The following is a 26,763-nucleotide window of genomic DNA, read 5'->3' as shown; positions in this document are numbered from 1 at the left end:
ACGCAAGGGCATCATCGCCCCAGTGGAATTCAGCGAGTGGGCCAGACCGATTGTTCCAGTACTCAAAAGTGATGGCACGGTCAGGATTTGCAGCGATTATAAAGTAACTATTAATCGTTTCTTGCTACAGAGCCAATATGTGCTACCTAAGGCAGACGACCTATTTGCAATGCAGGCAGGAGGCAAGACGTTCACCAAGCTTGACCTGACTTCGGCCTACATGGCGCAGGAGCTGGAGGAGTCTTCGAAGGGCCTCACCTGGTCAACACGCACAAGGGACTATTCATCTACAACAGATGCCCGTTTGGAATTCGGTCGGCTGCAGCGATCTTCCAGAGAAACATGGAGAGCCTACTCAAGTCGGTACCATGCACGATGGTTTTTCAGGACAACATATTGGTCATGGGTCGGGACCCGTTGAGCACCTACAAAACCTGGAGGAGGTCCTCCAACGACTGGATCGTGTAAGGCTGTGCTTGAAGAGGTCGAAATGCGTCTTCATGGCAACAGAAGTGGAGTTTTTGGGGAGAAAGATCGCGGCGGACGGCATTCGGCCCACAGACGCCAAGACAGAGGCTATCAGGAACGCGCCCAGACCATAGAACGTCACGGCACTGCGGTCGTTCCTGGGATTCCTCAACTATTTTGGTAACTTCCTACCGGGGTTAAGCACCTTCTTAGAGCCCCTACAATTGTTATTGCGTAAAGGTGAGAACTGGGTATGGGGAAAAAAACAAGTAATTGCTTTTGAGAAAGCCAGAAACATTTTATGCTCCAACAAGCTGCTTGTATTGTATAACCCGTGTAAAAGACTTGTGCTAGCATGTGATGTGTCGTCGTACGGAGTCGGGTGTGTATTACAACAAGCTAACGTTGCGGGGAAGTTGCAACCTGTTGCCTATGCCTCCAGGAGCTTGTCTAAGGCCGAGAGGGCCGACAGCATGATTGAGAAAGAGGCATTAGCGTGTGTGTTCGGGGTAAAGAAAATGTATCAGTACCTGCTTGGCCTCAAATTTGAGCTGGAACCCGATCACAAACCCCTCATATCCCTGTTCACGGAAAACAAGGGGATAAATACTAATCCCTCAGCCCGCATACAAAGGTGGGCACTCACGCTATCAACATATAACTATACCATCCGCCACAGGCCAGGCACTGAGAACTGTGCAGATGCTCTCAGTCGGCTACCATTGCCCACCACGGGGGTGGAAATGGTGCAGCCAGCAAACTTGTTGATGGTGGAGCAGCCCGCAGACGTGTTAATGGTCATGGAAGCATTTGAAAATGATAAATCACCTGTTACGGCCCACCAGATTAGAACTTGGACCAGCCAAGATCCTCTGCTGTCCCTATTAAAAAAACTGTGTACTGCATGGGAGCTGCGCCAACATCCCCGTTGAAATGCAAGAGCTAATCAAGCCGTTCCAGCGGCGAAAGGACGAGCTGTCCATTCAGGCAGACTGCCTGTTGTGGGGTAACCGCATAGTGCTACCCAAAAAGGACAGGGAGACATTTATCTCCGATCTCCACAGCACACACCCGGTTATAGTAATGATGAAAGCGATTGCCAGATCCCACATGTGGTGGCCCGGTATCAACTCTGACTTAGAGTCCTGTGTACGGCCATGCAGCGTGTGTGCTCATTTGAGCAACGCGCCTAGAGAGGCACCACTAAGTTTGTGGTCCTGGCCCTCCAGACCATGGTCGAGGATCCATGTCGACTATGCGGGCCGGTTTCTCGGTAAAATATTCCTGGTGGTGGTGGATGCTTTTTCAAAATGAATTGAATGTGAAATAATGTCGGGAAGCACCGCCACCGCCACCATTGAAAGCCTGAGGGCCATGTTTGCCACCCACAGCCTGCCTGACATACTGGTCAGTGACAACGGGCCATGTTTCACCAGTGCCGAATTTAAAGAATTGATGACCTGCAATGGGATCAAACATGTCACCTCGGCCCCATTTAAACCAGCCTCCAATGGGCAGGCAGAGCGGGCAGTACAAACAATCAAACAGAGCCTTAAACGAGTCACAGAAGGCTCATTCCAAACCCGCCTGTCCCAAGTACTGCTCAGCTATTGCACGAGACCCCACTCACTCACAGGGGTGACCCGGCTGATCTTCTCATGAAAAGGACACTTAAAACCAGACTCTCACTAGTTCACCCCAACTTGCATGATCAGGTAGAAAGCAGGCGGCAGCAACAAAATGTAAACAATGGTCGTGCCACTGTGTCACGGGAAATTGATCTGAATGACTCTGTGTCTGGACATGGTCCCAAGTGGATCGCGGGCACGGTGATAGCTAAAGAAGGGAGTAGGGTGTTTGTAGTCAAACTAGACAACTCTTTTTGAGTAAACAAAATAAACATTAGGTCAAATGCCCCCCAATCTCGGGGACACTTCAAACATTTTTCAACTGCCCTTTTTTTTTTTGTTTTGTTTTTTTTACTTTGTTTTTTGGGTTTTTTTGTGATTTTTTTGGGCAATAAAATCATAAATTTTTACAAGTGCCCCTTATATGAGGGGGGCACTAAAAACACCGGCAATTAAAACAAATTAAACTTTAAAACATAAAATCAAATTAAAATTTGGTTGCCGGGGGTGATGATGCACTCCAGTCCCTCCGGCGCCCACCTCTCGCGGAAGGCCGCGAGCGTACCGGTGGACACCGCGTGCTCCATCTCCAAGGACACCCTGGCGCGGATGTACGCGCGGAAGAGAGGCAGGCAGTCAGGCTGAACGACCCCCTCGACCGCCCGCTGCCTGGACCGGCTGATGGCACCCTTGGCCGTGCCCAGGAGCAGTCCTACGAGGAGGCCCTCGGACCTACCCGCTCCCCTCCGCACAGGGTGCCCAAAGATCAGGAGTGTGGGACTGAAGTGCAGCCAGAATTTCAGGAGCAGCCCCTTTAAATATTGGAACAGGGGCTGCAACCTCGTGCATTCAATAAAAACGTGGAACACGAACTCTTCCAGACCGCAGAAATTGCAGGCGCAAACTAGACAATGGACAAATTTGCAGAAAGCACTTGGACCAAACGAGGCTGCGGTTCACAGACTGCCCTGAACAACCCACAGTAGATACCACCTTTTTCGAGCCCACAACACACACCCAAAGGATCAACGACACCACCCTGGACCAGGAAATTGAAACCATCACACCCAACAGCCCAGCAAGGCCAGGCTCACCCAGCAGCCTTGCAGGGCCAACAACACGCCAGCCCAGCGAGGGCACAGCCAACACACCAGAACAGACATTTGTACCGAGGCGATCCACCAGGGAAAGAAAGGCTCCCGACCGCTCACCTTGTAAATAGTTTTCACTTTGACTTTGGGGGGGGGGGGGGAGTGATGTTGTGTATCTGTAAAGCATGCACTCCAATGTTCCACCACCAGAGAGCGCATCCCCTGAAGTCCCAAGGGATCCCAGCATCCCTTGGGAGCACTGTATATAAGCCGGCCCCTAAGGCGTTTCTCACTCTGGAGTGTCTTTATAAAGACTGAGGTCACTGTTACTTTAACCTCCCTGTGTGCAGTCTGTGTTAGGAACACAATATAAGGGATATATTGTTTGACAAATTAATTAAAGTTTTTTGAAGATGTAACTAGCAGGGTAGATAAAGGGTAACCAGTGGATTGGTTAATGGATAGAAAACAGAGAGTCAGGATAAACAGATCATTTTCAGGTTGGCAGGCTGTAACTTGTAGGGTGCTGCAAGGATCAGTGCTGGGGCCTCAGTTATTTATAATCTATATTAATGACTTTGATGAAAGAACTGAGAGAAATGTATCCAAGTTTGCTGACGATACAAGGCTAGGTGGGAAAGTAAGCTGTGAGGAGAGCACAATAAGCCTGCAAAGAGATACAGACAGATTAAGTAAGTGGGCAATAAGGTGGCAGATGGAGTATAATGTGGGGAAATGTGAGGTTATCCACTTTGGTAGGAAGAATAGAAAAAGAGAATATTTTTAAAAATGGTGAGGAACTATTAATGTTGGTGTTCAGATTTAGTTCTCCCTGTCCAGGAAACACAGAAAGTTAGCATGCAGGTACAGTAAGCAATTAGGAAGGCTAATGGGATATTGGCCTTTATTAGAAGGGAGTTGGAGAACAAGATTAAGGAAGTCTTAACTCAATTGTACAGGGCTTTGGCGAGACCACAACAGGAGTATTGTGCACAGTTCTGGTCACTTTATCTGAGGAAGGACATATTTGCCTTAGAGGCAGTGCAATATAGGTTCACTAGATTGATTCCTAGTATGAGAGGGTTATCCTTTGAGGAGAGATTGAATAGACTGGGCCTATACTCTCTGGAGTTTAGAAGAATGAGATGATCTCATTGAAACATATAAGATTCTGAGGGGGATTGACAGGGTAGATGCTGAGAGGTTTTTTCCCCTGGCTGGAGAGACTAGAACTAGGGGCATAGTCTCAGGATAAGGGGCCAGCCATTTAAGACTGAAATGGGGAGGAATTTCTTCATGAGATATGAATCTTTGGAATTCTCTACCCCAAAGGGCTGCACATGCTCAGTCATTAAATATATTCAAGGTTGAGGTGGTTAGATTTTTGAACTCTACTGGATTCAAGGGATTTGGGAATCAGGCAGGTAAGTGGAGTTGAGGTCGAAGATCAACCATGATCTTATTGAATGGTGGAGCAAATTTGAGGGGCCATAACCTTCTGAGGTTCCCACCATCATAGAAGTCAGTCTTCAGCCAATTCGGTATCAAGAAAAGGCTGAGCGCACTGGATACAGCAAAGGCTATGGACCCCGACAACATCCCGGCTGTCATGCTGAAGACTTGTGCTCCAGGACCAGCCGCGCCTTTAGCCAAACTGCTCCAGTACAGCTACAACACTGGCATCTATCCGACAATGTGGAAAACTGACCAAGTATGTCCTGTCCACAAAAAGCAGGACAAACCCAATCCAGCCAATTATCGCCCCATCAGTCTACTCTCAATAGCCAGCAAAGTGATTGAAGGTGTCGTCAACAGTGCCATCTACTCACCAATAACCTGCTCACCGATGCCAAGTTTGGGTTCCAACAGGACCATTCTGCCCAGACCTCATTACAGCCTTGGTCCAAACATGGACAAAAGAGCTGATTTCCAGAGGTGAGGTGAGAGTGACTGCCCTTGACATCAAAGCAGCATTTGACCAAGTGTGGCACCAAGGAGCCCTAGTAAAACTGAAGTCAATGGGAATCAGGGGGAAAACTCTCCACTAGCTGGAGTCATACCTAGCACAAAGGAATATGATTGGAGGTCAATCATCACAGCCCCAGGATATCACTGCAGGAGTTCCTCAGGGCAGTGTCCTAGGTCCAATCAGCTTCAGCTGCTTCATCAATGACCTTCCCTCCATCATAAGGTCAGAAGTGGGGATGTTCGCTGATGACTTCACAGTGTTCAGTTCCATTCGCAACTCCTCAGATAATGGAGCAATCCATGCTTGCATACAGCAATATCTGGACAACATTAAGGCTTGGGCTGATAAGTGGAAAGTAACATTCATGCCACACAAGTGCCAGGCATTGATTATCTCCAACAAGCGAGAATCTAATCACCGCCCCTTGACATTCAATGGCATTACCATTGCCGAATCCCCCACCATCAACATCTTGAGGGTCATTGTTGACCAGAAACTTAACTCGACCAGCCACATAAACACTGTGGCAACAAGAGTATGTCAGAGGCTGAGTATTCTGCAGCGAGTGTCTCACCTTCTGACTCCACAAAGTCTTTCCACCATCTACAAGGCACAAGTCAGGTGTGTGATGGAATACTCTCTATTTGCCTGGATGAGTACAGCTCCAACAACACTCAAGAAGCTCAACACCATCCAGGACAAAACAGCCCGCTTGATTGGCAGCTCATCCACCAGCTTAAACATTCACTCCCTCCAGAACGGACATATCGTGGCTGCAGTGTGTACCATCTACAAGATGCACTGCAGCAACTCACCAAGGCTTCTTCGGCAGCTCTTCCCAAACCCGCGACCTATACCAACCAGAAGGACAAGGGCAGCAGGCGCATGGGAACACCACCACCTCCAAGTTCCCCTCCAAGTCACACACCATCCTGACTTGGAAGTATATCGCCGTTCCTTCATCGTCACTGGGTCAAAATCCTGGAACACCCTCCCTAACAGCACTATGGGAGTACCTTCACCGGGGTGGCTTGACCCATCCACCTCCACGGAGGTGTGTGGGGGGCCTGACCCATCCACCTCCATGGCACGAACCTGGTATTGCAGTACTTCCAGGAACGGTGCAGTGGCTCTAGGCCTTTTGGCTAAGAGCATTGGCGCAGAGTGATCCTTGATGTGTGCAAGGTGACCTCTGGCGTTTGTGATTTGACAAAGAATTGGAAAGATTGGCAACGAAAAATTTAAAAAATAAAAAAAAAATAAAAAAATTAAGGATGGCAGCAGCTTCTCGGCCTTTTGGCTAAGATCATGCGTAACTGACCTGACAGGGGAGTAACCATGACCCCAACGTGGTTCTCCCTGGATCAGGAAGGTGGTTCTCCTATGCTTTTTGGAAATAGGAGGTGGGTGGGGTGGTTTGACCCATCCACCTCCACGGAGGTGTGTGGGGTTGCTGACCCATCCACCTCCATGGCACGAACCTGGTATTGCAGTACTTCCAGGAATGGTGCTTGGGCTCTAGGCCTTTTGGCTAAGAGCATTAGCGCAGGGTGATCCTTGATGTGTGCAAGGTGACCTCTGGCGTTTGTGATCTGACAAAGAATTGGAAAGATTGGCTACGAAAAATTAAAAAAAAATTAAAAATAAGGATGGCAGCAGTTCAAGAAGGCGGCTCACCACCACCTTCTCAAGGGCAATTAGGGATGGGTATTAAATGCTGGCCTTGTCAGTGATGCCCACATCTCTGGAATGAATAAAAAAAAAAAAAAAATATGGCCTACTCCTGCTCCTAATTCTTATATTCTTATGTAGACATGAGTATTCCAATGGTCTCCTGGCTGGCCTCCCATCTTCCACCCTCCATAAACTTCTGCTCTTCCAAATCTCTGCATTCCATATCCTCAACTCCTTGACTCACACCAAGTCCAGTTCACCTATCAACCCTGTGCGTGCCGGTCCAGCAACAGCTCGATTTAAAAATTCTCATTACAGATTTCAAATCCCTCCATGGCCTCACCCTTCCATATCTCTGTAACCTCCTCCAGCCCTACAACTCTCCGAGATCTTTGCACTCTTCCAATTCTGGCCTGTAGCGAATCCCTGATTTTACTCGCTTCAGGATTGGTGACTGTATCTTCAGCTGTCTGGGCCCAAAGCTCTGGAATTCCTGCCTCTCCACCTCCCAGCCTTCTTCCGTAAGATCCTTCTTACAGTTTTGGTCTCCTAACTTGAGGAAGAACATTCTTGCTATTGAGGGAGTGCAGCGTAGGTTCACCAGACTGATTCCCGGAATGGCGGGACTGACATATCAAGAAAAACTGGATCAACTGGGCTTGTATTCACTGGAGTTCAGAAGAATGAGAGGGGATCTCATAGAAACGTTTAAAATTCTGATGGGTTTAGACAGGTTAGATGCAGGAAGAATGTTCCCAATGTTGGGCAAGTCCAGAACCAGGGGTCACAGGCTAAGGATAAGGGGTAAGCCATTTAGGACTGAGATAAGGAGAAACTTCTTCACCCAGAGAGTGGTGAACCTGTGGAATTCTGTACCACAGAAGGTTGTTGAGGCCAATTCACTAAATATATTCAAAAAGGAGTTAGATGTAGTCCTTACTACTAGGGGGATCAAGGGGTATGGCGAGAAAGCAGGAATGGGCTACTGAAGTTGCATGTTCAGTCATGAACTCATTGAATGGCGGTGCAGGCTCGAAGGGCCGAATGGCCTACTCCTGCACCTATTTTCTATGTTTCTATGTGTCGCAGTTGTGTGGGGCGGACTGGTTGGGCCGGGTACTCTTTACCTTTCCATCATTGTTCATTGTTCATAGGTTTATATGTCACCTTCAGGGCTGCTGACCGAGGGCCGTGTGGCCCTTTGTCGGCCGGCGCGGACACGATGGGCCGAAATGGCCTCCTTCTGCGCTGTAAATTTCTATTGTTTCTATTGTTAAAATCTGCCTCTTTGACCAAGTATCTGGTCACTTGTCCTATAACTCCCTAAGTGCTTTGGTTTAAATTTTTGTCGCATAACACACCTGTGAAGTGCCTTGTTACTACATTAAATAACTACATAATTACTACATAATAAGTTACTACATTAAAGACGAATGTATAACTATAAGTTGCTGTTGTTTCAGGGAGTGATTCCCAGAGCTGTGTAATGTGTTCTTTCCGAACACTCTCCAGTTCTGACGAAGGATTGTTGACCCGAAACATTAACTTTGTTTCTCTCCACAGATGCTGCCTGACCCGCTGAGATTTCCACCATTTTCTGTTTTTATTCCAGATTCCAGCATCCGCAGTATTTTGCTTTTGGGTAGCCCCGCCCCCTACCCCTGACCAGCCTCGCCCCCTGACCAACCGGTGTAGCCCCGCCCCCTGAGCAGCACCGCCCCGTGGCTAGCCGGTGTAGCCCCGCTCTCCCAGCCGGTGTAACCCCGCCCCCTGGCCAGCCGGTGTAGCCCAGCCCTACCAGCCGGTGTAGCCCCGCCCCCTGCCCAGCCGATGTAACCCTTGCCGTCACGTGGTGGGGAGATCACTTCCGGGTCGGGCCCGGGAGCTCGAGTCAGCGCAGGCGCGGTGATGAGCGCTCGGCATCGGCACGACCGAGCGGCTGCTCTCTGAGCCTCTTTTTGAACAGGCTGCTTCTTTTTATTGTTTTCTTTTATTATTAATGTGGTGACTGACGCGGCCTGGCGAGTACGGGGCAGCGGGGTGTTGTGATCTGTCCTGCTCCAGGCCCCCCACAGCCTCCCTTCCCTCCCTCCCCGGTCACCATGGCGATCAGCCAGTTCCGAGCGCTCCGAGTCTGTACGTGTTTCGCGTGGCTGCTCTCCTTCTTCAAGAGGTTGATCTGCAGGCAAGTACTGAGGGCTCGCTCACTGCAGAGTGTGCTTATTAGGGTTTCTTCCCGGTTACTCACCTTTTGCAGGGTGTACACCCACCACCCCCCCCCCTTTTTATTTCAAACAATATATTTAAGTATCCATTTTCGTTGCCTGATATATTATACCTGTTTGCTTGTTTACTTTTTAAAATCCATACTGCTCGTGGGGCCTGCTGCTCTCATGTTGCTGGCACTGGTTGGCGATGTCAATGTCCTGGCTCCGCATTTCAGTGGCATAGCCTTTTACCGGCGTTTTTCAGTGATACTCACAATTTTACTTAATGTGGTACCACATTTATCTCCCTTTTTAAGGTTATTGCCTTGTGTCACACTTCAGGGTCAAGTGCAAAACATGACATTGTTCGAATGCAACTCTATTAAGGAACAAATGCAGATCCACTGCAAATAAGACTTCTGTAGTCATATTTAAAGATATTTACTGAATTTGTATTATCCATGCTCTGCATGAGCTGAGCAACTGATGTGTTGAGATCAGCAATTCTAACATAAAAAGGTGTGTGGAAATTGACTGACTTATCCAGTGCTGGTAAAGAATTGGGCCAGTTTTAAGGACAACCTATGACCCTGATTGAGAGTGCACATTCTAAGCATTCATTAGCTTGTTAATGTCTTCTAATCTTTGGACCAAATGTATTCAATTAGTTAGGCATGCCACGCAATTTATATAAATCTGAAAATAACACATCAGAGTGTTTCAGAAACTCCAAGTGAATCATTCAGTACTTTGCTCTTTCACATCTGGGGCCTTCAGTTTATAAGGATCCAATATGAACAACCACAACTTTCATTTATTTAATGTATTAAAATGTCCCAAGACGCTTCACAGGAGCATTATCAAACAAAATTTGACACCGAGACGCAAAATGTGATTTGGTCAAGAGGTAGGTTTACCGGAGCGCCTTGGAGGAAGAGAGACAGGTATAGGAGGGAATTCCAGAGTTTAGGGCCGAGGCAGCTGAAGCCACAGCTGCCAGTGGTGGAGCAATTAAAGTAGGGGATGTGCAAGAAGCCATAATTGGAGGCTGAGATCTCGGAGGGTTGTAGGGCTGGAGGAGGTTAGAGATAGGGAGGGATGAGGTCATGGAGGAATTTGAAAACACAGATGAGAATTTTAAAATTGGAAGCATTGCTGGATCGAGGGCCAATATAGGTCAACAAGCACAGAGGTAATTGGTGAGTGGGACTTGGTGCGAGTTAGGATATGGGCAGCAGAGCTTTGGATGACCAAGTTTATGGAGGGTGGAAGATGGGAGGCTGGCCAGGAGAGTGTTGGAACAGTCAAGACTAGAGGTAACAAAGGCATGGATTCAGCTTTCAGCAGCAGATGAGCTGAGGCAGGGGTGGAGTCGGGTGATGTTACGGAGGTGGAAGTAGGTGATTTTGGTGATGGTATGGATATGTGGTCGGAAGTGCATCTTGCTGTCAAATACAACAACAAGGTTCTGAACGATCTGGTTCAGTCTCACACAGTTGCCAAGATGAAGGATGGAGTCAGTGGCTAGGGAATGCAGTTTGTGGGGGGAACAGTGGCTTTGGCCTTCCCAATATTTTGCTTGTCCAGTACTGGATGTCAGACAAGCAGTCTGATAGTTTAGGAACAGTGGAGGGGTTGAGAGAGGTAGAGCTGGATGTCACCGTGCATGTGGAACCTGACATTTTTGGATGATGTCGCTAAGGAGCAGCATGTAGATGAGAAATAGGAGGGTGTCAAGGATAGATCCTTGGAGGACTCCAGAGGTAATGTGGGAGCGGGAAGAGATGCCATTGCAGATGAGTCTCTGGCTATGATTGGATAGATAAGAATGGAACCAGACGAGTGTCGTCTCAACCAGCTGGACACCAGGGTGAGGCGTTAGAGGAGGATGAAGTGGTCAACCATGTCGAAGGCTGCAGACAGGTCGAGGAGGGATAGTTTACCATGGTCACAGTCACATAGTATGTAATTTGAGATTTTGATAAGAGCCATTTCAGTACTGGTACAGGAGTTATTCAAGAATGGAGTTCCAGGAAACGTGGGCACGGATTTGGGAGGTGACAGCACATTCAAGGACTTTGGAGAGGAAAGGGAGGTTGGCGATGGGGCGGTAGTTTACAAATACAGAGGGGTCAAGGGTGTTTTTTTTTAGGCGAGAGGTGAGAACGGCAAATTTGAAGGGGAGTCGGACAGAACCTGAAGAGAGAGAACCGTTAACAATATTAGCTAACATGGAGGTCAGGAGATGAAGGAAAATTGGGTGGTCAGTACTTTGGTGGGAATAGGATCGAGGGAGCAGGAGGTGGATCATATGAGCAAGATGGAGAGGACATGAGGAGAGATAGCAGAGATATTATAGAAAAATATGAGTGCTGTGCTAGGGCAGGTAGGAACCTTAGATGAAGTTTGGCCCGGTGGGTTTGGGGAAGGGAGCGGAGCGGCAGAAGCAACTGAACGGACATGAACAAAGAACAGGCACTGATAATGGCCCTCAAATCCCAGTCCTCTGCTTCCCACGGGCACTCGCCAGAAAATGGCTAAAAAGATCTGCACCTGCCTTTCTGCTGTGCCCACCAGAGATCCCGGTCCTGAGGCCTCCTCCTTGGCTGAAACACCCCCAAACGCTACATAAATTTTTTTATAAAACCTCACATAAATACATTATAGAAATTAAAGTTGATATAAATGTTTTTGTAAAAAAATAAATTTGCCGATTTTTAAAAATTGTTTTAATTATGGTTTAAAATAAACTTGTCTTAGTGGGCATGGTTTTTAACATTAAAATGTGTTTAAAATTTTTTATTTCTTTTTATATTTTTGTATGTTTTAAAACTTTTATCAGGCGCAAGAGTTTTAAGGACATTCGTAGGGCAAGAGATGGGCAAAATAGCCCAATCTCTGCCGTGGGAATATCCTTCTCCCTGAGATGCGAAGGATCTGTCAAGCCAGAAACTTGAGAGATCGGAAAAGCCGGTTTTCGGCATATGCGCGATTGCGCGCCGAAAAACTGACTTTTGCGATGCCTTCCTGGGTCCGTACAGACCCGGGAAGATTGGGATTTCAAGGCCATCCTGTTGGGATGCCTAATAGATGAAAGCCGTCATTGATCTCTTGCGGGATGCCTTGATGCTGGGGTAAAGGCAATATATTGTGGATTAGAGAGAATTTTGCTCATTTGACCAGTGTTAATGATTCTGACGTGATTGTTAATTCTATGCTCCTAATGAGAAGCTATATTCACAAAGAACATGTGTGAGTTGGGCCTACAATGTTGTTTGCACGCTTCCTATGAGTGTGGCTTCCCACTGGAATAGAGAATGACCTCTCTGATGCCCACAGTAACATTAGGCCCCAGCATTTCTCAGGCCCTTGTGAAATTCGCCCTTACAGGTGTGTAAAATGTAATTTGTAATATATTTTGATTTATTACATTTCCTATGTGTAAATGATTTGGGGTCCACTATATTAAGTAAATACCCATGTGTACTTCATTTAAGGTTTTTATGATTTTACTTTCACTGTTATTTGCATTGTGTTATGAATTACCTATTGCAATTCATTTAAAAGGACATTCATTTTTTTTGTTTGGTTCCTGGTACAGCTAGAATCATCAAATCATAGAATGATACAGCGCAGAAGGAGGCTATTTGGCCCATCGTGCCTGTGCTGGCTCTTTGAAAGAGCTCTTCAATTAGTCCCACTCCCTTGCTCTTTCCCCATAGTGCTGTAATTGTTTTTTCTTCAAGTATTTTTCCAATTCTCTTTTGAAAGTTATTATTGAATCTGCTTCCACCATCCTTTCAGGCAGTGCATTCCAGATCACCATAACTCTGTAAATTTATTTTTCTCATATAACCCCTGGATTTTTTTGCCACTTACTGTAAATCTGTGTGGTTTGGTTATCGAGGCTTCTGCCACTGGAAACAGTTTCTCCTTATTTTATCAAAATCCTTCATGATTTTCAACATCTCTATCAACTCTCCCCTTAACTGGCTCTAAGGCACTCAACCCAGTTGCTCTAGTCTCTCCATGTAACTGAAGTCTTTCATCCCAGGCACTATTGTAGGAAATCTTCTCTGCACCCTCTCTAAGGCGGTGACATCTTTCCAAGAGTGTGGTGCTCAGGATAGTCCACAATACTCCAGCCAGGGCCTAACAATGTTTTATAAAGGTTTAACATAACTTCCTATGCCTCTTTTTATAAGCATACTGAATGATTCACTATTTATAAAACTGGCTATCTTATGGTGTAGCAGATACAGATTTTCTACATTAAACTTTTGCAGTGCAGCTTTTATTCAAGCTATAGTTTAATCAATGGCCCGAAAATTGTGGTCGGAGGCTTCCTGCGGGCGGACGCCTCCGACCAAAAATTTTTTTCCGAAAGTACCTGGTGGTCCCGGAGGAATGTATATTTATGGTTAGAGGTCTTGATAGACAGCCCAGCGCATGGGCACACATTTCCCAGGAACGTAAGCATAACCTGGGATCACGTGGGCCTAGACCACCAATGAACATGGAGTACAGGTACAACATCTGAAATCCGGCAACTTCGGGACCGAGACCGTGCCGGTTTTCGAATTTTTCCGGAAAGCAAATTATAATTTAAATGGGAAAAAATTGCGGGGTTCTTGTGCATGAAACACAAAAAGTTAGTATGTAAGTATCGCAAGTAATCAGGAAGGCCAATGGTATCTTGGCCTTTATTGCAAGGGGAATAGAGTATAAAAACAGAGAAGCCCTGCTACAACTGTACAGGGTATTGGTGAGGCCACACCGAGAGTACTGTGTGCAGTTTTGGTCTCCATATTTAAGGAAGCATGTACTTGATTTGGAGGCTGTTCAGAGAAGGTTCACGAGGTTGATTCCGGAGATGAGGGGGTTGACTTATGAAGATAGGTTGAGTAGTTTGGGCCTACACTCATTGGAGTTCAGAAGAATGAGAGGTGATCTTATCGAAACATAAAAGATAATGAGGGGGCTCGACAAGTTGGATGCAGAGAGGATATTTCCACTCATAGGGGAAACTAATAGGGGACATAGTCTCAGAATAAGGGGCTGCCCATTTAGAACTGAGATGAGGAATTTCTTCTCTGAGGGTTGTAAATCCATGGAATTCTCTGCCCCGGAGAGCAGTGGAGGCTGGGTCATTGAATATATTTAAGGCGGAGATAGACAGATTTTTGAGTGATAAGGGAGTAAAGGGTTATGGGGAGCGGGCAGGGAAATGGAGCTGAGTCCATGATCAGATCAGCCATGATCTTATTGAATGGCGGAGCAGGCTCGAGGGGCCAGGTGACCACCTCCTGCTCCTATTTCTTATGTTCTGTTGGCATTCCTTGCTGCCCACCGATTCTTGCCACCTGCAGCCCCCCAGTGCTGCGTTTTTTACTGTTTTTTTTATCGGTTTCCTCGTCCCTCGCCGCTCAATGTCGCCATCTTGACCGCCTCAAAAATGTCCGGTCTTCGGACGTTGCCGGTTTTCGGACAGCTGGATTCGAGACGTTATACCTGTATTCTCATTCTTGATAACGGGAGCTCCGTTTGTACGAGCTCCCAATACTATCAATGAGCATACCCCCCAAAACACAAACACAACACAATAAATTAAAAAAAAACACCTCACATATTTAAAATTAATTGAAATTGAATTTAATTAAATGTTTTAGAAAATAAAGTATATTTTTGAATTTTAAAAAAATGTTTTAATAAGGTTAAAACTAAACTTACCTTAGTGGACAGGGTTTTTAATATAAAAATTAGTGCTAAAATTTAATTTTTCTAGGTTTTAAAATTCTTACTGGTAAAAGTAGGCTATACACCTGTTTTTACCACGTGTAAGCGATATTCACTGGGCAGGAATTGGGTGAATAGCCCAAATCTCTGCCCCACGAATGTCCTTCTCCCGGGGATGCATGCGCTCTGTCAAAAGATATTTTGATTAATCGCAAATGCTGGTTCGTGCGCCGAGACACTGAAAATTAATTCAAAATTAAAAGATCCAAATATAGCAAAACAACTGGCTACGGTTGAATAATGGAGGCGCAAGGATAACCTGGAGTTCAGCTGATAACATTTGGGGGGACGAGATCATTTTATATTGCTGAAGAAATTATACAATTGAGGTCGCAGCCATGACTAGATTGATTGTACATGGTCTGCTCAAGAAGTCGACGTGATAGCTGAACAGCTTTTCTCATTCATAATTTCCTGCAGTGTGTTAATGTGAAATTATTGCTGCATGTATGCAGGGATACATTAAAATAGGATTCTTTATAAATTCAACACTTTGGAAACTGGCTGCAGCGAAAGTCGCTGTACACTAGTCTCGATTCATGAAATTTGCAGTACTCCTGATTTGTAACTGATTGCAGTTGGGGAGAATTCTGAATAGGGGCTTCAAATAGCATCTTGCACGTTAAGAAAAATATTAGTGTTCTTAGCTTAGTATTTAAATAGCTTCACTCTTGATCTGATAATCATGTTACAGTTCCGAAAAACAACTTTTTCACAGCTGTTTTTGAAAAAAAACTGGTTGTCATATAAGTACACAAAATTTAGCTTCTAATTTGGACGGTGGATAAGCAATGGCAGACATTTAAATATCACATGGATGAACTACAACAATTGTTCATCCCTGTGTGGCGTAAGAATTAAAAAGGGAAGGTGGCTCAACCGTGGCTAACAAGGGAAATTAGGGAAAGTATTAAATCCAAGGAAGAGGCATATAAATTGGCCAGAAAAAGCAGCAAACCTGAGGACTGGGAGAAATTTAGAATTCAGCAGAGGAGGACTAAGGGTTTAATTAGGAGGGGGAAAATGGAGTATATGAGTAAACTTGCAGGGAACATAAAATCTGACTGCAAAAGCTTCTATAGATATGTGAAGAGAAAAAGATTAGTGAAGACTAATGTAGTCCCTTGCAGTCAGAATCAGGTGAATTCATAATGGGGAACAAGGAAATGGCAGACCAAATGAATAAATACTTTGGTTCTGTCTTCACTAAGGAAGACAGGAACAACCTCCCGAAAATACTAGGAGACCGAGTGTCTAAGAGAAGGGGGAACTGAGGGATATCCTTATTAGGCAGGAAATTGTGTTAGGGAAATTGAAGGGACTGAAGGCCGATAAATTCCGAGGGCCTGATAGCCTGCATCCCAGAGTACTTAAGGAAATGGCCCTAGAAATAGTGGGTGCGTTGGTAGTCATTTTCCAATATTCTATAAACTCTGGTTCAGTTCCTATGGATTGGATGGTATCTAATGTAACCCCACTTTTTAAAACAGAAGGGAGAGACAAAACAGGGAATTATAGACCTATTAGCCTGATATCGGTAGTGGGGAAAATATTGGAATCAATTATTAAAGATGTAATAGCAGCGCATTTGGAAAGCAGTGACAGGATCGGTACAGGACAGCATGGATGTATGAAAGGGAAATCATGCTTGACAAATCTTCTAGAATTTTTTGAGGATGTAACTAGTAGAGTGGATAAGGGAGAACCAGTGGATGTGGTGTATTTGGACTATCAAAAGGCTTTTGACAAGGTCCCACACAAGAGATTAGTGTGCAAAATTAAGGCACATGGTATTGGGGGTAATGTATTGACGTGGATAGAGAACTGGTTGGCAGACAGGAAGCAAAGAGTGGGAATAAACGGGTCCTTTTCAGAATGGCAGGCAGTGACTAGTGGGGTGCCACAGGGTTCAGTGCTGGGACACCAGCTATTTACATTATACATTAATGATTTAGACGAAGGAATTGAGTGTAATATCTCCAAGTTTGCAGATGACACTAAGCTGGGTGGCAGTGCGAGCTGTGAGGAGGATGCTAGGAGGCTGCAGGGTGACGTGGACAGGTTAGGTGAATGGGCAAATGTATGGCAGATGCAGTATAATGTGGATAAATGTGAGGTTATCCACTTTGGTTGCAAAAACAGAAAGGCAGATTATTATCTGAGTGGTGACAGATGAGTAAAAGGGGAGGTGCAACGAGACCTGTGTGTCATGGTACATCAGTCATTGAAGATAGGCATGAAGGTACAGAAGGCAAATGGCATGCTGGCCTTCATAGCGAGGGGATTTGAGTATAGGAGCAGGGAGATCTTACTGCAGTTGTACAGGGTCTTGGTGAGACCACACCTTGAGTATTGTGTGCAGTTTTGGTCTAATCTGAGGAAAGACATTCTTGCTATAGAGGGAGTGCAGCGAAGGTTCACCAGACTGATTCCCGGGATGGCAGGACTCTCATATGAAGAAAGACTGGTTCAACTAGGCTTACATTCACTGGAATTTAGAAGAATGAGAGGGGATCTCATAGAAAAATTGGTCACGTTACTTAAGGAAGGATATACTAGCCTTGGAGGGGGTACAGAGACGATTCACCAAGCTGATTCCGGAGTTAAGGGGGTTACCTTATGATGATAGCTTGAGTAGACTGGGTCTTTACTCGTTGGAATTCAGAAGGATGAGGAGTGATCTTATAGAAACATTTAAAATAATGAAAGGGATAGACAAGATAGAGGCAGAGAGGTTGTTTCCACTGGTCGGCGAGACTGGAACTAGGGGGCACAGCCTCAAAATATGGGGGAGCCAATTTAAAACCGAGTTGAGAAGGAATTTCTTCTCCCAGAGGGTTGTGAATCTGTGAAATTCTCTGCCCAAGGAAGCAGTTGAGGCTAGCTCATTGAATGTATTCAAATCACAGATAGATAAATTTTTAACCAATAAGGGAATTAAGGGTTATGGGGAGCGGGCCGGTAAGTGGAGCTGAGTCCACGGCCAGATCAGCCATGATCTTGTTGAGTGGCGGAGTAGGTTCGAGGGGCTAGATTGCCTACTCCTGTTCCTAATTCTTATGTTCTTATTCTGACGGGATTGGACAAGTTAGATGCAGGAAGAATGTTGGGGAAGTCCAGAACCAGGGGTCACAGTCTAAGGATAAGGGGTAAGCTATTTAGGACCGAGATGAGGAGAAACTTCTTCACTCAGAATTGTGAACCTGTGGAATTCTCTACCACAGAAAGTTGTTGAGGGCAGTTCGTTAGATATATTCAAAAGAGAGTTAGATATGGCCCTTTACGGCTAAAGGGATCAAGGGGTATGGGGAGAAAGCAGGAATGGGGTACTGAAGTTGCATGATCAGCCATGATCATATCGAATGGTGGTGCAGGCTCGAAGGGCCGAATGGCCTACTCCTGCACCTACTTTCTATGTTGAGATAAATGTTACATAGTGTAAATGGTACATGTGAACTTTGTCATATCTCAAACAACCAGCTGAAGCTATCATTAAACTGTTGCCCCGTCTGTTTCTGTATCTCTTTATATTCAAGAACTTGTTCTGCAGCATATTCTGGAGGTGCCAGTGCTGTGGAATTTACCATGATTATATTGCAGAGCAGATTCCGTATCATTGGAGCAATAAGGAACTGCAAATTTGTAAATGTGTTTTGAAGTTGCCATTTTGTTTTGAGTATTGGACCTTCTCCAGTGGCTGGCGAAGGTCAATACAAGCCAGCAAGTGAAAGATGACTTTGTTAACCGGTATGGGCGAGTGAGAGCCTTGGAATAGATGGCAGTCGGCACTGCATTTATTGTCATGATACTGCTGTATTTGGAGGTGAAGATAAATGCAGCATACCTTGTGTCACATCTAGTATTAGATTGCAAGGGAAAGGCAGCCAGTACTGAAGGTTTATGTCTAACAGACATGTAACATAATATTGGGGGAAAATGAAAGTCTCATATAACTGACAAAAGTCTCAGAACTGAGATTGATAAATCTATAAAATGATGATGATAGGGATGGAAAATGTAAATATATTTAGTTTAACTTTGATCACAAACAAAAGGGTGAGTGCATATTCACGTGTTTCCTTCACAGAGCTCCAAGATCAGATTGAAGATTATTAGCACAGACATCAATGATAAAATATTATACTGAACATGATTTATCTTGTGCCAGCTGCTTCGAAGTGAATAATGTAATTTGTAAAGTTGGATTAACAGCCTGGAAATTTGCTTGATAATCATTAGGATTAGGAGCAATTTCAGAGTTTTGCCTTGGAACTTTCACCTTTAGTTCAAACAGCTGCACTTTAAAACTCCAAACTGGCTATAACAACAGGTTGCATTTATATAGCGCCTTTAACATAGTGAAATGTCTTTGGGTGCTTTACAAAAGCGTCATCAGATAAAAATTTACACTGAGCCAAAGAAGGACATATTAGGATGGGTTGCTAAAAGCTTGGTCAAAGAGGTAGGTTTTAAGGAACATCTTAAAGGAGGAAAGAGAGCGGTGGAGCAGTTTAGGAAGAGAATTCAGAGCTTTGGGCCTCGATGGCTGAAGGTACGGCCACCAATGGTGGGGTGAAATATCACAGGCAAGGCCGTCTTTCATTGCTCATCACTAGCTACCCTGAGAAAGTGGTGATGGGCCTTGCGTTTGATACACTCATATAACTGAGTGGTTATATCAGAGGGCAGTTATTAGTCAACCATGTTGTGTGGTACTGGAGTCACTGTAAGCCAGACCGGGATTTCCCTGAAGGTCATTAGTGAACAAGTTGGGGTTTTATGACAATCTGACAGCTTCATGGACACCTTTACTGATGCCAGCTTTTTATTTCCAAATTTTATTAACTCAATTCAAATTTTCCAACTGCCAAAGTAGGATTTGGACACTCGTTCTCTGGATTATCAATCCAAGCCTTGGGATTACTTGTCAGTAGCATAACCACTGCACTAATATAGGTTCTGCCATACTTATAAAACCCTTGTCATTTTAAGCTTTTATTTATCTGCACTTGCATTTTTCAAGGAATTGCCTATTTGTACCTCTAGATCTCTCTGTTCCTCTACATGCTTCAGGTCTTTCCATTTAGATTATATTCTCCTTTCTGGTCTTTTCTCCCAAAAGGTATTGCCTCAGAATTCTCCGCATTAAATTGTATATACCGTCTGTCTCGTCATTCTGCCAGCCTTTGTATCTTTCTGAACTTTCTTGTAGTTCTCTTTGCTGTTTTCCAAACTCCCTACTTTTGTGTCGTCAGCAAATTTTGATAGCATGCTCTTTAAACCCCAGTCCAAATTATTATCTCAAGAATAAAAGTGGACTTTAGCATTGGAGTTGGATTACACTTCCAATCTTAACTCTTAATTTCTTGTCAGGCAACCACCTTTCTATTCATGCTTCTACATTTCCTCTTATACCATTTAGTGAACTTTTATAACAGGTTATAACAATCAAGCACCTTCTGAAAATCCATATATCTGTGTAGCACCTTACTCCTCCAGTAGGGCAGTTGTAAATTAGTACCGAGAAGAATAGTTAATTAGTATTCTCTGATGGATCAACTGCTTAATCCAGTAGGTAATTAATCCATGCAGAGAAGGGAAATCCCAACATTCGATCACCAGTCTCTGCTGAGTTTCCTCCTCTCAGCTGGGGTGACAGTAGGAATGCTATGTTTGATCACATGCCCCTGCGTTGGTAAGAAAAGTATTGTCAGAGTTCCTGCTCTGGATTACTGTTCTCAGCCCTTTTTAAAGTGTGGGTGTCGGTGAGGACAGGATCAGACTTGGATATGATGCTTCCAAGGTCAAATAGTCAGTGCAGGTTCACAAATAAATAATGTCCACTTGAGTCAGATTGTGGTGGGTGGCTAGTGCCTGTGAAACAGTACCCCAACAGGTTGTCAATTGTATTCTTTATTCATTCGCAATATATATTTATTGCCCATCCTAGTTGCCCTTGAGAAGGTGATGGTGGACCTTGAACTGCTACAGTCTGTGAGGTGATGGTACTCCCATAGTGCTGTTAGGAAGGGAGTTCCAGGATTTTGACCCAGGAACGATGCTATATGTCCAAGTTGGGATGGTGTGTGACTTGGAGGGGAGCTTGGAGGTGATGATGCTCCCAAGTGGACATTTAGTGTCCGCTGTGGCTCAGTGGATAGCACACTCTCCTCTGAGTCAGAAGGTTGTGGGTTCAAGTCCCACCCCAGAGACTTGAGCACATAAATCTAGGCTGACACTTGTGTGCAGTGCTGAGGTGCTGTCTTTCGAATGAGACTTTAAACTGAGGCCCCATCTGCTCTTGTCAGGTGGATGTAAAAGATCCGATGGCACTATTTTGAAGAAGGGGGTAGGGGAGTTATCCCCAGTGTCCTGGCCAATATTTATCTCTCAATCAACATTGCAAAAAACAGATTATCTGTTCATTATCACATTGCTGTTTGTGGGAGCTTGGTGTGTGCAAATTGGCTGCCGCATTTCCCACATTACAACAGTGACTACACTCCAAAAGTACTTCATTGGCTGTAAAGCGCTTTGAGATATCGGGTGGTCGTGAAAGATGCTAGATAAATGTAAGTCTTTCTTTCTTTCTTTCATGTACTTGCTGCCCTTGACCTTTTAAGTGGTGGAGGTCAGGGGTTTGAGAGGTGCTGTTGAAGTAGCCTTGGTGAGTTACTGCAGTGTATCCTGCAGATGGTATAGTATACACTGCACCCCTGCTGGATGTTTCTTTAAGCTTATGGATAGGGTACCGATCAAGCGGGCTGCTTTGTCCTAGTTGGTGTCGAGCTTCTTGAGTGTTGTTGTAGCTGCACCCATTCAAGCAAGTGGAGAATATTCTATCACACTCCTGACCTATGCCTTATAGATGGTGGAGAGGTTTTGGAGTCAAGAGGTGAGCCATTTGCTGCAGAATATCCAGCCTCTTACCTGCTCCAGTTGCCATGGCATTTATGTAGCTGGTCCAGTTGAGTTTCTGGTCAATAGGGACCCATGGATGTTGATGGTGGGGTATTAGACAATGGTAATGTCATTGAATATTAAGGGGAGGTGGTTACGCACTCTCCTGTTGGAGATGATCATTGTCTGCACTTGTGTGGTGCAAATGTTGAGAAGTGGAGTGGGGAGAATATTGACTCCGGGGCACGACGGACATGATTTTTGCAACACAACAGCTGCAGGGAACAGCGCCAGCCCTTATACATGGCCGCCTTCGACCTTACAAAGGCCTTTGACACTGTCAACCGCGAGGGTTTATGGAGCGTCCTCCTCCATTTCGGATGCCCCAAAAAGTATGTCACCATCCTCCGCCTGGTCAACGATGACATGCAGGCCGTGATCCTTACCAACGGATCCATCACAGACCCAATCCACGTACGGACCGGGGTCAAGCAGAGCTTCGTCATTGCCCCAACCCTCTTCTCAATCTTCCTCGCTGCCATGCTCCACCTCACAGTTGACAAGCTCCCTGCTGGAGTGGAACTAAACTACAGAACCAATGGGAACCTGTTCAACCATCGTCGTTTCCAGGCCAGGTCCAAGACCACCCCAACCTCGGTCGTCGAGCTACAGTACGTAGACGATGCCTGTGTTTGTGCACAAACAGAGGCTGAACTCCAGGACATTGTCGAAGTATTTACTGAGGCGTATGAAAGCATGGGCCTTACGCTAAACATCAGTAAGACAAAGGTCCTCTACCAGCCTGTCCTCGCCGCACAGCATTGCCCCCCAGTCACCAAGATCCACGGCGCAGCCCTGGACAACGTGGACCACTTCCTTTACTCGGGAGCCTCCTATCAACAAGAGCAGGCATTGACGACGAGATCCAACACCGCCTCCAGTGCAGCCTGTGGCCGCCTGAGGAAAAGTGTGTTTGACGACCAGGCCCTCAAAATTGTCACCAAGCTCATGGTCTACAGGGCCATAGTAATACCCGCACTCCTGTATGGCTCAGAAATATGGATCACGTACAGTAGACACCTCAAGTCGCTGGAGAAATACCACCAACGATGTCTCCGCAAGATCCTACAAATCCCCTGGGAGGACAGACGCACCAACGTTAGCGTCCTTGTCCAGGCCAGCATTGAAGCACTGACCACAGTTGATCAGCTCCGCTGGGCAGGCCACATAGTTCGCATGCCAGACATGAAATTCCCAAAGCAAGCGCTCTGCTCGGAATTCATCTACGGCAAACAAGCCAAAGGTGGCAGAGGAAACATTACAAGGACACCCTCAAAGCCTCCCTGATAAAGTGCAACATCCCCACTGACACCTGGGAGTCCCTGGCCAAAGACCACCCTAACTGGAGGATGTGCATCCGGGAGGGTGCAGAGCACCTCGAGTCTCATCGCCGAGAACGTGCAGAAATCAAGCGGAAGGAGCGTGCAGCAAACCAGACTCCCCGCCCACCCTTTCCTTCAACCACTGTCTGTCCTGCCTGTACAGAGACTGTGGTTCTTGTATTGGACTGTACAGCCACCTAAGAACTCATACTAAGAGTAGAAGCAAGTCTTCCTCGATTCCGAGGGACTGCCTACAAGGACATGGCGACAAGGGCAACAAATGCATAATTTACAGAGTGAGGTAAGTTGGCAGATTGTTGATGTGAGTTTTAAAATAGATGCAGCATGCCTGTCTAAAGGTTACTGAAAAACAAAATTCCTGTATGCATCTTTTCTTCATCTGAGCAAGCTACAGGGTGAATCTCCAAATTAAAACTGATAAGCAGTGTACTTACAATCATATTTCTGATGCAAAATAAAGAGCTTTTTTGAAGCCTTAAGGGATTAATACTTAAAGATGCACCTGTTGGTAAAAATCATCTTAGTATTTTGCAGGTACAATTATTTCATTTCTGCACTAGCTTCTCCTGGAGGTACTGTTCAAGGTTGTTGGCACTGCCAGTTCCATTGTTTGAAGTTATCTGTAGAAAAATTGCTTCCTATTCCAGCTAGGTCACTGGTTCTGAGCCACCATTTTTTAATTGAGGTCCGAGCTTGATACTTGGAAGCAAATCTGCTTTAAGCAAATAGCCTAATTGTATAAATGGGTAGCCAGACTGAACATTAGTCCAATGCTCAGTTTTAATTGCAGCTAAAATATTAAACTTGATAAGCTGACTTGTGATGTTTAAAGCAAAGTTTTCAGCTTTTTTCTCCTCTTTCTATCATGACAGTTTAGTAATTGTTTTTATTCCGATGCTATTAGAATATTCAAACCAAAAATCCCTGCGGGCATCTCTTCATGTGATGTTGTTGAACTCCAGGTGGCTAACTATCTTCTAGATCTTTTGCAAAACAAAGCATCGTATTTCAAATTATTTTAATAAATTGCTTTAGCTGTTAAAGAATATAAAAGAATACACATTGTGGTATGCTAATGGTGCATTCTTTTTTCCTCAAGGTCTGGAAGGGGTAGGAAATTGAGTGGAGATCAAATAACCTTGCCAACAACGGTTGATTATTCATCTGTTCCTAAACAGGTACCCATTTTGAAAACATTTAGTCTCACCAGTAAGTAAAAAGTCATGTTTTATTGAGTATGTTTTATTTTGCTGCTGTTAGGTATAATACAATGGGAGTTTGAAAGTAAATGAATTCAGATTGACTTTCCATGACAGATAGTAATTGCTGTAGTTTAATTTCCAAAGTTTGCGATTACATCCACTTTTCAAACCGTACTTGAAGCTTTGTTACACTCCAGCAGCATTTTATGTTGGCAACGTGATCGGGATGAAAAATGTCTGCACCTTGCTAGGTGCTTTAACATTTGGTGGTTCTGTAGTTCACATTGTAAAGGTACAATAGTTACCTATTGTTTACACTGACTCTTTATCCAAACAGCACAATTGTACATCTGCAAAAATATACAAGTAAGATCCATGAGAGGTTCAAACTTTAGTGCAAATTAATATTACCGCTGATTTCAGAACATTTGTAAATCTTACTCTTGTATCAACGGTGTATAGGTTAAACTAGAAGCTTTCTCAGGTAAGCATTCTTTATTCTGGAAAGGCAAGTATCTGGAATCTCATACCAAGGTGATCTACGAGATTGTTAATATTCTTGGGTACAAACAGAATTAGTGAACTAGTTTTTTTTTTAAGGTACATAAAAGTCCACTTAGAACTTATGTGACCAGATTGTACGAGAGTGTTAATATTCTTGGGTACAAACAGAGTTAGTGAACTATTTTTTTTTAAAGGTACATAAAAGTCCACTTGGAATTTAGGTGACCAGATTGTCTTTGCTCAAGTAATGCCTCACTGCATACTAACTTCGTAAAAGTATATAAATAGCATTGTTTTTTGCAAATTACCCCAAGTGAATAGAGTGCATATTTCCTAGTTATACTCTCACCCTCAGTTGGCACTAATGAAATTACATCTTCGCTTGCTTTGCTACTGGACCATTGTGTGTCAGCATTTATTCTGTTATGGAGATCTGAGCAATGGGCAAAAAATATAAAATAATGTGTTTTCATATATCTGTGCTCTCCCTCTCCTATTTCCTAAATTATATTGGAGTCCCTTACGTTATTAATTGCATCAAGTCAGAGACCATGATCTGGGCAAAGCTTTAACCCTCCACAGTTTGTAATAATTCTTATTTTAATGGACTAGATACGAATTTTATTATTTAGTGTCCCACTTAAACCATATTAACCACCCCCCCTACTTTGAACAATTGAAGAGGACAGGAACAGCTGAGCTTATTTCTTCCTTTGCATTAAGTGCAGAGTCAAAGGGCCTCAGCGATACCTCAGAAATGTGCAAAGGGAATGTAGAACTTCTGTATGTAGACGCCCTGAAAATGGTGCCCAAATGGGTATCCGGATGAGGAAAATTGGCCCCAGTGTTTCGCAATTCAGTTTAAGGTTGCTGGTCCATTGCAAAAACTGTCCCAGAAGGCAGGATAATTGTCATTAACATAAGGATGGTTAGTGTGGGAAGTAGAAAAATTCAGAGTGGGGCAAATAGCAGTTTCTCTTTCAAGATTAGAAATGAAGTACATTGTTAGGTTGGAGAAGAGAAAGCTACATCTGGTTATATAAAACCTGACTGTGGTTTTTTATATCAATGTATTCGTAGAAAGAGGGGTGCGGTCCTGCAGGCAGAGTTTAGGGAGCTAGTTGAGAAATTAAAAAGCAGGACCTCAAAGGTAGTAATCTCCGGATTACTCCCAGTGCCACGAGCTAGTGAGTACAGAAATAGGAGGATAGAGCAGATGAGTATGTGTCTGGAGAGATGGTGCAGGCGGGAGGGCTTGAGTTTCCTGAGCCATTGGGACCGCTTCTGGGGGGAGGTGGGACCTGTACAAGCTGGACGGCTGGCACCTCAACAGAGCCAGCACCAATATCCTCGCGGGAGGTGTTTGCTAGTGCTATTGGGGAAGGTTTAAACTAGCTTGGCAGGGGGATGGGAACCTGAGAATGGATTCAGTAGGGAGGGGAGTAAAGCTGGAATTAGAAAGCAAAAATAAAGAAAATTAGTTTGAAGGAGAGAGGAAACAAGCAGGAAAAAAGGGTTTAAAAAAAACAAATTTAAAGGCACTTTGTCTAAATGCACATAGCATTTATAACAGCATAGATGAGTTGATGGCACAAATACAGGCAAATGGGTATGATCTGATAGCCATTGCAGAGACGTGGTTGCAAGGTGACCAGGATTGGGAATTAAATATTCAGGGGTATTTGACAATCCGGAAGGACAGACAGAAAGGAAAAGGAGGTGGGATAGCTCTGTTGATAAAGGATGGAATCACTGCAATAGTGAGAAACGATCTTGGCTCAAATGATCAGGATGTTGAAACAGTTTGGGAGATAAGGAATAATAAGGGGAAAAAGTCGCTGGTAGGTGTAGTCTATTGGCCCCCTGACAGTAGCAACTCTGTTGGTCGGAGTATAACCCAGGAAATATTGGGGGCTTGTAA

The 26,763-nt window shown here is 44.7% G+C and overlaps 1 protein-coding gene and 1 non-coding gene across 2 annotated transcripts in view; both read left to right on the top strand.

The window, feature by feature from the left end:
- Nucleotides 1–6,436: 6,436 nt before the first annotated feature.
- Nucleotides 6,437–6,633, top strand: LOC139279762 (U2 spliceosomal RNA). Its single transcript, XR_011596520.1, has one exon. It is a non-coding gene; the product is annotated as a U2 spliceosomal RNA (small nuclear RNA).
- Nucleotides 6,634–8,710: 2,077 nt separating this feature from the next.
- The window catches only part of ebag9 (estrogen receptor binding site associated antigen 9), a 59,841-nt gene continuing 41,788 nt past the window's right edge, over nt 8,711–26,763 (top strand). The window contains exons 1-2 of the mRNA XM_070882860.1: nt 8,711–9,015; nt 24,236–24,314. Of these exons, the coding sequence (XP_070738961.1) occupies nt 8,933–9,015; nt 24,236–24,314 (162 nt within the window). The 5' untranslated portion in view covers nt 8,711–8,932. The remainder of the gene's footprint in view (nt 9,016–24,235; nt 24,315–26,763) is intronic.

The sequence above is a fragment of the Pristiophorus japonicus genome, chromosome 1, assembly GCF_044704955.1.
Source record: "Pristiophorus japonicus isolate sPriJap1 chromosome 1, sPriJap1.hap1, whole genome shotgun sequence".
In the NCBI taxonomy this organism is placed as follows: Eukaryota; Metazoa; Chordata; class Chondrichthyes; family Pristiophoridae; genus Pristiophorus; species Pristiophorus japonicus.
This window is presented reverse-complemented; position numbering and strand designations above follow the sequence as displayed.